Source organism: Oncorhynchus masou, chromosome 29 (genome assembly GCF_036934945.1).
Source record: "Oncorhynchus masou masou isolate Uvic2021 chromosome 29, UVic_Omas_1.1, whole genome shotgun sequence".
Taxonomy (NCBI): Eukaryota; Metazoa; Chordata; class Actinopteri; order Salmoniformes; family Salmonidae; genus Oncorhynchus; species Oncorhynchus masou.
The window spans coordinates 63012335-63024218 of record NC_088240.1 but is presented as its reverse complement, the minus strand read 5'-3'; the positions used below and the strand labels follow the sequence as shown (position 1 = coordinate 63024218).

The 11884-nt window shown below is 40.0% G+C and overlaps 2 protein-coding genes across 3 annotated transcripts; both read right to left on the bottom strand.

The window, feature by feature from the left end:
* Nucleotides 1-871: 871 nt before the first annotated feature.
* On the bottom strand, nucleotides 872-9653 carry LOC135520230 (uncharacterized). Of its 2 annotated transcripts, XM_064945629.1 has the most exons (8): nucleotides 9207-9653; nucleotides 8951-9025; nucleotides 8226-8513; nucleotides 7929-8025; nucleotides 3095-4004; nucleotides 2877-2946; nucleotides 2439-2613; nucleotides 872-1448 (listed from the first exon to the last, which is right to left on the bottom strand). In XM_064945629.1, exons 2-8 carry the CDS (start codon nucleotides 9003-9005, stop codon nucleotides 1295-1297), a joined length of 1749 nt encoding a protein of 582 aa, XP_064801701.1. In that variant the 5' UTR covers nucleotides 9006-9025; nucleotides 9207-9653; the 3' UTR covers nucleotides 872-1294. The 2 variants fall into 2 exon arrangements, with proteins under 2 accessions (XP_064801701.1, XP_064801700.1); XM_064945628.1 differs by having other exon boundaries at nucleotides 8951-9653.
* Nucleotides 9654-9734: 81 nt separating this feature from the next.
* On the bottom strand, nucleotides 9735-11679 carry LOC135521259 (uncharacterized). Its single transcript, XM_064947184.1, has 4 exons — nucleotides 11096-11679; nucleotides 10581-10997; nucleotides 10397-10493; nucleotides 9735-10166 (listed from the first exon to the last, which is right to left on the bottom strand). The coding sequence occupies exons 1-4, from the start codon at nucleotides 11466-11468 to the stop codon at nucleotides 9965-9967; spliced, it is 1089 nt and encodes a 362-aa protein (XP_064803256.1). The 5' UTR covers nucleotides 11469-11679; the 3' UTR covers nucleotides 9735-9964.
* Nucleotides 11680-11884: the final 205 nt, after the last annotated feature.

The window sequence follows — 11884 nt, the reverse complement described above, 5'->3', positions numbered from 1 at the left end:
TGAACAAAGAAACAAACAGAAAGGCGTCAAGGAGAGCACATGGTTAGCACATTTGATTTGACAATAAACAGAAGTTGCAGTCAATATTACCTCTTGAACAGGGACCCTGAGTGTGGCTTATTACAATCAGCTCGATTGGGTGGGTTTTGATAATATGATAATATGCCTTAAGCATAGCCTCCCCACTCCCTATTAATCCCATTCAAGGGCTAAAAAAAATGAAATAACCTACTCAGCAGCAGAGCGCACACATCAAGTACAGGTTGAAGGAATGGGGGATTAATTGAGATTTGATTTATTGTATTTAAACGTGTTTAACATTTCACTGTAATTTAAGGTGTGAAATTGATTAGCTACCAGTCACAGAAATACACTGCACTGTCAGTAAACAAATTCCAATCCTCAAGCTAGATCAGCAATGGCAAAATGCAGTTGAATCCAAAACAGGATGTTTTATCACAAATAAATAATATTGAAAAAGATAACAGCTTAAGGCCCCATGCAGTCTTTGTAATTCTATTTTTAAATCACCACTGTATGTCTAATAAATTACTGTGCTTATTTAATGAAAATAACACCAACATATACTGTATGTTTAACCATTTATGTCCCTGAGCCTCCTTTGGCCCTTAAAATGCTCAGTCTGTTTGTGTGGGCGTTAGGAAACACATTTGAAGATACAGTTTTTACATACACAGACCGATTGGCTGATAGGATGGTCGAGAACCCACTCCCTTACCCAGATGAACAATCATTGGGCTATTATAATCAGATCACATTGTGATGTCATGATGTGGGCCAAAAGTTCCATCCTACCTGAACAGGCTTAAATTCCAGGCAATTTTCAAACAGCTCTTATACAAAACAGGCATCATTTTTACAAATTCTGAGTTTTATTTCAACCTCATTGTGTGGAAATATAACAAAAAGCAGGACAATCAAGTTTAACTTCACTGCCCCTTTAACACTGTAGTGAAATGGGAACTCATTCTGAAAAAAACTGAATTTATCACACTGATTTTGTTTACAGTAAGTAAACAAAACGTCTTAAAGAAATCTGTCAACAAAAAAACACTTCTGGTAATCATTTAGAACATCATTATAACATAAAAGTCAGGGCCAGCCAACAGAAACATATAACAATTATTCCAAGATGCATATCATGATAGATGATAGAACTCAATTGCAATCTGTAGTGGTGATTGATTGATATTAAACAAGAGCAACAATATAACATTTGAAGCTATGCATCATGTATGTGCATCCTTGTGTTTGCATCTCCTATGAAACTGGTTCACCATTCAAATTCGGTCAGGTCTTTGAGGAAGGTGGCAACTGCATCGGTCTTCCTTTGCACAACTCTTCCAGTCCTGCGGCTCACCCCGACTTCTGAATCAAGGTATGAAGAGCATTTGGTTCCTTCATTTGGGTTGATCCCTACTAGAAACCTAAAGAGTCAACATGGAAGCGTTAGTCAATCCAGGCAATCAGGCATTGCTTTCACAACTCTTTCAATTCGGGTTGCAAAGCTATGGGTAATTTAAAAATGGAATCTTCAGTAATTTCGGTAATTAAGAGAAAATGTATGGCAATCTATTGTAACTTTGGTAATTTATACTTGAATAAAAATATATAGTATTCATTTTTTATATATCTGTGTCCATATTGTACATGAGTTTCTAGTAGATATGGTTCAAGAGAAAAGAGCCTAATTAATGAAAAAAGCATCAACGATGTACTTTTTTTTACAACTGTCACCAGTTTGACGCCAAAACATTGACAACAAATACATACGGGGCGGTAGGTAGCCTAGTGGTTAGAGCGTTGGACTAGTAATCGAAAGGTTGTAAAAATCTAATCCCTGAGTTGACAAGGTAAAAATCTGTCGTTCTGCCCCTGAACAAGGCATTTAACCCACTGTTCCAAGGCCGTCATTGAAAATAAGAATTTGTTCTTAACTGACTTGCCTAGTTAAATAAAGGTTAAAAAATTTACAAATGTAAAAAAAAAATACTGACATAGTAAAATAAATAAGTGTGTAAAAATATATAAAAAGGTTACTTCATGCTGAAACCCTCATATGAAACACCAATGGTATTCACTAAGTTAATGGTTTATATTTAGTATGTTTTACAGCTTTGTTTTTCTATTCTTCTTGAATTATTTCATGTATTTAAATGTGATAAGGCCACACAGAGGGCCAGAGATAATTACAGACACCTGTGATAATCTGAGGTACCCAAAAGGGCCCCTATATGTATTGTAATAGATTAAATAAAATCCTTGAAGATACCAAAAAGCTGGCAGTTTACTGGTAAACAAACGTTTCCAGTAATATACCCTCCCTTTGCAACACTAGGCAAGTCTCAACACTGAGATGCGCAAAGACGAAATGTAACTGCAAGGCAGTGCTGGATCAATAAATGTTCAATACTTGCCTCTGAATAAGCTCCAGTGTTGCTGAGGCTGTCTCCTGGTACTCTGTATTGAACACGTAGAAACATCCGAAGAGTACAGAGAGGGCAGCAGCAAAGTTGGACTGATTATCCAAAACACAGACCACTCTCCCCTCGATCGACACCATCCACTTAGATGAAGCCAGCAGGGAACTCCCTGAAGTACACAGTAATAATGAATGTTTTAAATAATATTTTTTTTAAAATATAGGCCTACACAATATATTTCTGTTCCACCACAATTAAAGATTACAATATTAGACTAGAATTAATCTTACTGTTCTATTCTTCTGTGCAGTATTAACATTGTGAAGTTAAGTACCAGTATGTATTTCTGGTGGTTTATCTAGCCCCACCGCCGACATAATCTGATTTATGAATATGATCATCTCCAGTCCATACACAAAATGCTGTCATTACCAAGCATGATAAGTCTTGGAGTGGCCGGCAAATGCAACTGAGCCTCTACATCCATCTGGGTGTCATTCACCTACATTAAACACAAAAAGAAGAAGGTTGTTGAATCCTGATATAATCAATCATGTGTGTAAAAGCACAGTATAATGTATATAGTCCCAGTATAAAAACAATCAGATTACGTTTTGTATTTGAATAAAATCACACACACAATAACTTACATCAGCCAAGAGGAAGAGAGAGTCCTCTTTCTCTCTGAAGTGGGACAGCACCAGAAGAATGGCAGCACAGGCTGTGAGGTTTCCACTGACGTCACCTTCAATGTCATTGAGGAGACTTTGGATGCCTCTCCTCCAGTTGGGTTTCTGACTTCGGAAGAAATTGATAATGGTCTTTCCTTTGCTCTGGAGAGCGTCACTGAGACTGCGGTCGATCTCAACTCCAGTGAGCATGTGGAAGTGGGCGCAGAGCCATCCCTTGGTAAAAAGAAAAGGCCATTGTTCCTTGATGTCACCAATTCTTGGAGCTGGCCATGCATTTATCATGTGGCGTTGGTTAATGTACGTAAGCCTCATGAATTCATCCACGTCTCCCCTGCCCACACCTCTGGGGCTTGCACTGTTGAAAATGGTGGCCATAATCTGTCTCTTATTTTCCAGGGAGTCAGGAGTTTCTCCTTCTGGAAGGTCCTGTGGGTGCCAGTTTATGCACCCATAACTGTCCACTTTTGTTCTTGCTGTTTTGACTTGTCTGTTGCCATTTTCCCCTTTTTTGCTCGTCTTGGGTCTGCGTATTCTATTTTCAGTGTTCCGGTTCACATGCTCCACTCTGGTCTTTAATTGGGTGAGCAAGGAGGAGTACCTTCTGCTAAGCAGTTCCCCTTCTTTTGACAGGTCTGCAAAGCTCTCTGGATATTCTGAAACTATAGCTTTGGCAATTTCTGCACATACTTTCTTGTTGGGGTTGAGGCAGTGTACACGCATTGCATCAACGGTGATCCTCACCATCAGCCGCCTATCTGCCGCCTCGACTCTTCGTCTCTCTGCAATGGCTCGCCTGAGGCTTTCAGGCGTCTGCTGCCAAGGGACATGAAAGTTGCTGATCCAATCCTCATCATAATCATCATCCTCCCTAAAAAGCAATACCAATTGCATGGGATAAATTGATGGTTGCTTGTGTTCACAGTGCTATACAAAGCCAATATGTTATTATATGTTTATTTTTGCCTGAGCCAAGAGGATTTGGTACCTCCAATGAATCCTGGTAGGGAATTATTGACAATGATGATGGGAGGCTCTTGTAAAAAGTCAATTTTCTTTCAAATTTGACCATTTGTCATGTCCTCAATAGCAACAAAGTGGATAATTTTGTACTGGTCTTTCACCGTTGACAGTCCAAGAATAGGTGTCAGTCTCTTTGATAGGGATCTACTGACAGAAGCGTATCCTGCCTGTTGCATCGGAACCAAGACATCTGAGCTGAATTGGCTCAACATAGTGTCCAGTTAGACCATATACCTTTTCCATTTATACTGTATGCAGATCTTTCGTGACAATCAATGCTTTTTTAAATATCTATTAAAATATTTGAATAAAAATATCTGAGTGTCTCCCGACAGTGAAGCACGGTTGATTTGAACACAATTGTAATTTATCAGACGCTCTTATCCAGAGCGACTTAAAGGATCAATTAGGCTTAAGTCCCTTGCGCAAGGATACAGACACATTTTTCACCTAGTCAGCTCGAGGATTTGAACCAGTGACCTTTCGTTTACTGGCCCAACGCTCTTAACAGTAAATATGTTTTTATGTGAAGTACAGTAATGTTACAGTAATATAACAGCAATATATTATGGAAGATTACAGTATTGTTTTCCCACCTTGAAAAAATGTGCTATACTGTAATTAGGGATGCACGATATATTGGTGAACATATCGGAATCGGACGATATTAGCTAAAAATGCCAACATGGTATCGGCCGATGTCTAGTTTAATGCTGATGTGCAAAACCGATGTTAAAGCTGACGTGCATAACTATATAACGTAACGACGACACGTAAAATTCTGCACAACGCATGCAAACACAGCATTCCTAACCTAGCCCACAATGTCTGCTTTGTGTATCGGGCAGTCAACAAGTTGAGAAGTCCTTTCAAAGAGTAAGAACATTTCTGCGAGACAACTCAAAGGCAAAATCTATTGACGCCAAGATAATGGAATTCATTGCCCTTGACAATCAACCGTTCTCTGTTGTGGGTGATGTTGGTTTTCGCCGACTGGTTGAGCACCGGTACACATGTTGCCCTACCAGAGTTACACAGTAATAATGTCACTGCTATTAGCTTCACGACATAATATGGAATGCCGTTTGGGTCTTTGCGTGTCAAAAAATATATAAACATAACACTATTTGATGTGTTAAATAAGCTTTTAATTTGACACGTCAAATAACAGTTCTATTGTAGAATGTTGTGTGTTCTGAATTTACACATGCAAGCCAAGCGCCACCACTACTATCAGTAGCACTGTCAAAGCTGTACAGAAAAAGTCTGCAAACAAGCAAACACCGGCCACGAACGATGTGTTTACAATAGCGCATTGGTAATAAAGCATTATTTGTTCAACCATAACTTCTGGGGTAGCTAGCTACCTTTAGCTTGGTACCTAGCTAGCATCAATACAACCAGCCTGAAAACAATGACCAGTACAAATTGCAGTCATTTTCATTATTCTTAGAAATGATTTAAGAATACTTGTGAGTAAGTATTAGCTAGGTAGCCACTTCTTGTTCACCTATTGAAATTGAACTTCAGTTCATGAAAATAAATAGCTAGCCAGCTACTTAACCCTGTTGACCAAAGCTAACGTTATAAGCAGCCAGCTAGCTTCATCTGGCTAGTGACGCTCGACCGGACTGTGGACCCGGGTTATGTGTAGTGAAGCTAGCCACAATAACGATTAAGCACAATAGTGGAATTTGCTGTTTGCCTTCAAAATAAAAGTACATATTTGAAAGTGATGCAGAAGGTGGAATCATGCCATATTTAAACTAAATAATGTTAAACAAGGTTGGAATGTGAATCAATGAAATGGGGTATCAGTCTACTCGGTGACACCCACAGAACACAAATGTGAAAATGTTACGCAAATATTAGCATTGTAGCTCTTATCCTTGGACTGTGACTGTGTGAAAACACCTCCCCAGTCAACCTATTGTGTGTATTGACATTCATATTGCACTGTACAGCTTTACCTAAGGATTGGGGGATCAATGAAATGTGGTATCAGTCTACTCAATACCCAATATAGTTTTCTACAACATCCTTCTCAGAGTTATCACACTCAAACATCCATTCAGTATTGTTTTTCCTAATGAATAGTGTTCACATAGACTGACAATAAATGTGGCTCAATTCACAGTTGTTTCAGAGAAACCCCACCTCTTCAAGGAATACCTAGGATAGGATAAGTAATCCTTCTCACCCCCCCCCTTAAATGATTTAGATGCACTATTGTAAAGTGGCTGTTCCACTGGATGTCAGAAGGTGAATTCACCAATTTGTAAGTCGCTCTGGATAAGAGCGTCTGCTAAATGACTTAAATGTAAATGTAAAAGTACCGCAATAAGAGCTACGACGCTAATGTTCTCTGGGTGTCACTAAGTAGACTGTTACCCCATGTCATTGATCCACAATCCATAGGTAAGGCTGTACAGTGAAATAAGTATGCCCCCAATGCAATTCTAAAGTTTAATACATCCAGTGTGATTTCAACAGATTTGTCAAATTAACAAATTATTGTCTTCTGTTGATTTTATATAACAAAATTCCAACCTCGTTTAGCATGATCTATTCAATTATGATTCTACTATTTGTATTAATTTGCATCATTGTTAATTATACTTTTATTTTGAAGGCTAACCGCAAAGTAGACTATTGTGGCTAATCCTTATTGTGGCTAGATTCACATAGATGGGTCTGACCACCATTAATCAGAACTGTCTTATAAATTAGGGTTATTTCAGATGATGACACATAGCTATATAGTTAGCTAGCTAACTATAACTACTGAAACGTTTTGCTATGTTTTAAGGGAAGAAAATTATTTGCATCCATGAGCTAGCTCGCTTTTAATGACCAGCACTGTAGGTGCGAGACAACTTTACCAGCATCATAGCATACGTATCAATGAATCGTTGTGACATATGAAATACGAGTGATAGTTATTATACATTGATTACACTATGTAAAAAATGTATGAACGCGTTAAATTATTATGTGACGTGCAGTCATGTTAGGTCCTGATTGGTCAACAAGTTTATTTGACACTTCAAATAGTGTTATTTAACACGCAAAGACCCAAATGGTGTTTCATAGTATGAGAAATCCTGGTTGAGAAAGACACGACTGAACAAATACACAACGAAACGGCACAGCAAGTAAGTGAAAGAAATAGGTTTTGATGTTTTACTGGTAATGGGGACATGCGTAAATTCCAACAAAATCAGTTAAGTCAGTTAAGAACAATTTCTTATTTACAATGACGGCCTACCCCGAAAGACGCTGGGCCAATTGTGCGCCGCCCTATGGACTCCCAATCACGGCCGGATGTAATACAGGCTGGATTCGAACCAGAGTCTGTAGTGACGCCTCTTGCACTGACATGCAGTGCCTTAGACCGCTGTGTCCACTACTAGAATGCTTAAAAGGCAGCAAAAAAATTGTAATATTGGTATCGGGGATTTTTTGGCAAGGAAAATATTGGATATCGGTATCGGCCAAAAATGTTATATCGGTGCATCACTAATTGTAATGTAATCTACTGTGTTACACTGCAAAACACACTGAAGGTATTTTACTGTGGATTTGTGACAGTGTTTCACAGCACTGATAAAAATAATTGACAACCCAGAATCCAGGCCTGTCAAAGCACTAAAATATGCTAGACATGTCAGAAATATTACATGCTCCATGTTTTGCAAGACAACTTAACTAAATTGAATCACAGTTTAAGTGTAATTGTGGACAGCCAGACTGTGTGGATGAAAGGTAATACCTGCATTTTGCCCTTTCCTTGTAGGCTCGCAACTTCTCAGGGTCAGCACGGATTCTCTCTCTGTACTGCCGCTGTGTCTCTGCGCTTGACAGCCTCCCTGATGTCAAGAGACAATAGAACCGTATTGTTATTGGCATGATCCTCTTAAACCTGAATTTAACTTGGAGTTTACCATGAACTGCATAGCAGACAGTTGTTTTTAAATCCATAAAACCCCTTACAACTTTACAATAACCCTCACCACTACACTATAAAAATAAAAACAGAAAAGGACAGAGACAAGACACACAAGCATACTTTTCACACGCTCTGTCGATGTCTCCTCAGACAGTTCTGAACGTCTATCGCCTGGACTCTGGCTACCAGCAACAGAAGACGTTCCATCAGACTCTTTCCCCAAGACGTGCATCGGGCCTAAGCCCTCCTGTTGTTCCGCAATGCTCTCCTCACTCATCTCCCATTTGATGTAGAAGGACCCAGTGTCAGCAGGCTCCTCTTTTATCACTGGGCTGGTGACTGGAGTGGCTGATGGGGATTGGCCTCTGGTTCTCTCTGCTGAAAGCCCAGGAGTCCCTGCATTGAGACCTGGGATTGAAACAAATACATTAAATCTAAAGCTGGGGTTGGTCTCAAACTGGCCAGGTTTAAGCATAGACATGTTCAAGTAGCCTTTACCAGCAGATCAGTTACCATGAACAAGAAGATGTCTCATCATAGGCGTTGCAATGCTAAACGGGGCAGTAACTAGAACACAGTGATAATCTGCAGAACATATACTGAGGCAAGTAGGGTAGTTAGCTACATGACATCATGAGAAAACATTTTCTGTCATGTACCAGATTTGTCCCAGTATTGGCAATGGCATAACTTTAGCATATGGGGAATATCAACTATGAATGCATTAATCATATCATAGTGTCTATAATGATGTACATACTGACATTTATGCACCGGTGACCTGAGTGGGAATGTACAGTATTATGAACTGCTGATAACCAAGCAAATAAGACAGAGCTACTCACTGGGGAAATCCATTCTCCAATCAGTTTCGCTTCCCACCTCGTTCTCATTGCACATCGGTTTCCCAAAATCTCTTCCTGGTGAAAGTGCAGAAAATTCAAAAGATAGGCCTACTCGAAATGCTGTTAATTCCTCTTCAGCTTTTTTAAGCTTACATTTAAGCGTTTCATTTTCTTTGTCCCTCTCTGCCACCTTCCTTTCATATTCCAGTATTTTGGTACTGTTCATATTGTAAATAACATCCATGACAGTATTTACCGCTTTTCTGATAGCATTTTCCACTGCACGAGCGTTTTCTTCGTTTTGTAAACAGGAATTCATTGCTCTACTAGGGAGATAAAAAAACAAAAAAAATACCCACACAGCCTAACGCTACCAAGTTTGCTAAATTGGCCAAGTCACTGAGAGTGAAGCAGCAATACCAAAGATACTGACAACTAGCTAGCTAACCCTCTTGTCTGTGGCACTGTAACGTTACTAGCTAGCTCAGCTGGCTAAACAGCAGCCAACAACTTTACCGATGTGTGGATCAGTTTGTAATACGTCAGTGACAATATTGTCGAAGAGAGAAATCAGACTAAAGTGTGGTATTTCAAATGCACTTTCATAAAATATTCGGGAAAAAATAATTTGACGTTTTAGAGAGCAACTGTATTTCAGCTAAATTACCTCGCACTTCACTTCCGCCGCGTTGAACGCGCGCGTCACGTGTCAAATGTGTTTGTGGTAGCTCAATCACAGCACTATCTAGTGGTAAATCAGTGAATAATCAAATAGCAATAGGTGTACAATGAACTAATTTATTGACATTTCTAAAAATAAAATAAAAAAATAACATACAACATTAACAGCCCCAACCAATTCATTGAATAACTGGATTGTTAGAATATGATACTGAAATCATTCCCTCAACAAAGGAGATATCAACAATTATGATCCCCAAATCCCCATCTTTGTTAAGTAGCCTAAACTCATCTGTGCAGGCCTAATCTCCCCCCCACACACCGAATTCTACCCTACTGCCTGCCCCTGCAATGTCCCCTAGTCCACCCAGGTGTCTCTGTGTTCTGGGGGAGGTGGCAGGGCTGTGTGAGGTTCGTCTGGAGGGAGGACATTTTGCGGGCACGACATCGTCTGGATGCTTCTCTCCAGGCCTCTCTCTTCAATCTGCGGGTCTCTTCAGGCAAATCTGATATCGACACCTTCCTCTGCTGATTCCTGGGGAAAAAAGGAGTGAGTATGAACACAGATATTATAACAAATACACATGATCACAACGTTAAACATGTCGCATGCTCTGTTTTCAAAGGTCTATGAAATGAACGTCTCCATGCAGGACAATGGAATTAAGATGAATTGTATTCACGTTAATGTCAATATTCTCCTCAAGACTGTATTGAAGGTGGACATCCAGACTGTGGTAGTGAAAGGTACTGTAACCTATTTACCTGCGTCGTTCCTTCTCCTTGTAGGCCCGGAACTTCTCAGGGTCAGCACGGACTCGCTCTCTGAACCTCCGCTGTGTCTCTGCGCTTGACAGCCTATCTGAGACAATAGAACCATATTGTCGTTGGCATGATCCTGTTCAACCTGAATTTAAAAAAATATATGTATTTAATTTCACATGCATACTTTTCAGATGCCTGGTTGGTCTCTCCCCATACTCATGTCCACTCTGGCTACCAGCAACAGGGTGAGTTCCATCTCTTTGCATGGTTGGAGTTCCACCCCTCTGCTGGGCTTCGTACTCTTTTCCCAGGACGTGTGTCGGGCCTAGGCCTTCCCGTTGCTCCCCAATGCCCTCCTCACTCATCTCCCATTTAATGTAGAATGTCTCAATGTCAGAGGGCTCCTCTTTTATCACTGGTCTGGTGACTGGACTGGGTGATGGGGACTGGCCTCTGGTTCGCTCTGCTAAAAGCCCAGACTCTTCTGCAGAATGGGAAATAGGGTTCTGGTGATGGGACATATAAATAGTTGATGCCCCAGTGGGAACAGCTGTGACTTTGCACTGGGAAAAAACCTGTGGAGGAGTCCTTCCACCAAGACCTGTGATCAAAACAAAGATATTTGAACAAAAGCAGGGGTTGGTAAGTGTATGTCAAAGAGATAAATATTGGGATAAAATCAATCGGGACAATACTCACTGGGGAAATCTATTCTCCAATCAGCTCTGCTTGACACCTCGTTTTCATGGCAAATTGGTTTCCCTCTTTGCATTTCTGGTGAAAGTGTATAAGTGCTTGACCTGATTTGATGACATTCATTTCCAGAAAATTCAAAGGAGCCTCGCAATGCTGTGATCTCTCGTTCTGCTGTTTTAACTTTGCGTTTCAGCGTTTCGTTTTCTTTGTCCTTCTCGGCCAACTTACTTTGATATTCTTGTATTTTGGCACTGTTGATACTAGAAATAACACTCACAACAGTATGTATCGCTGTTCTAACTGCATGTTCGACTGCACGAGCGTCGTCTTCATTTTGCAAAAAGGAGAACGTTGCTCTACTATGGAAAGAATTCATTTTTTTTCAACATGAAAGCCGGCCACTAAAGACTGCATGCGCACCCAGGTGCTATCCGACCGCTTCTAACGCAGGTGATGAGATAATAACAAATTGGTAAGAGAACGAACCGGCGGTATTTCAAAAGAACACGTTAATAGCAGAGAAAATAAGACAACAGACCCAGTTCATGTTGATTATCTCCAAACATTCACTTCCGCATGGATTTTAAAGATGGTGGCGAAGTCACAGCGTCGTCTAGTGGTAGCTAACTCAATACTGATTTTGTTTCAAGTTTCACGTTTTAATGTCACATGTGCAAGTACAGTGAAATGCCTTTCTTGCAAACTCAAAACCCAACAATGCAATAATCAATAACAATGTATCACTAGAAAGGAACACACGAGAAATACTAATAAGAAATATGAAATACACCG

Coding starts and splice junctions, on each gene's coding strand:
- LOC135520230 (XM_064945628.1), bottom strand. CDS start 9,269: ATGAATTCCTGTTTACAAAACGAAGAAAACGCTCGTGCAGTGGAAAAT. Junction 4,005..7,928: donor AAGGAAAGGGCAAAATGCAG/GTATTACCTTTC, acceptor ATTGCTTTTTAG/GGAGGATGATGATTATGATG. Junction 1,449..2,438: donor ACACTGGAGCTTATTCAGAG/GCAAGTATTGAA, acceptor TTGACTCTTTAG/GTTTCTAGTAGGGATCAACC.
- LOC135521259 (XM_064947184.1), bottom strand. CDS start 11,468: ATGAATTCTTTCCATAGTAGAGCAACGTTCTCCTTTTTGCAAAATGAA. Junction 10,998..11,095: donor TTGGAGAATAGATTTCCCCA/GTGAGTATTGTC, acceptor TTTTGATCACAG/GTCTTGGTGGAAGGACTCCT. Junction 10,494..10,580: donor ACCAACCAGGCATCTGAAAA/GTATGCATGTGA, acceptor CTATTGTCTCAG/ATAGGCTGTCAAGCGCAGAG.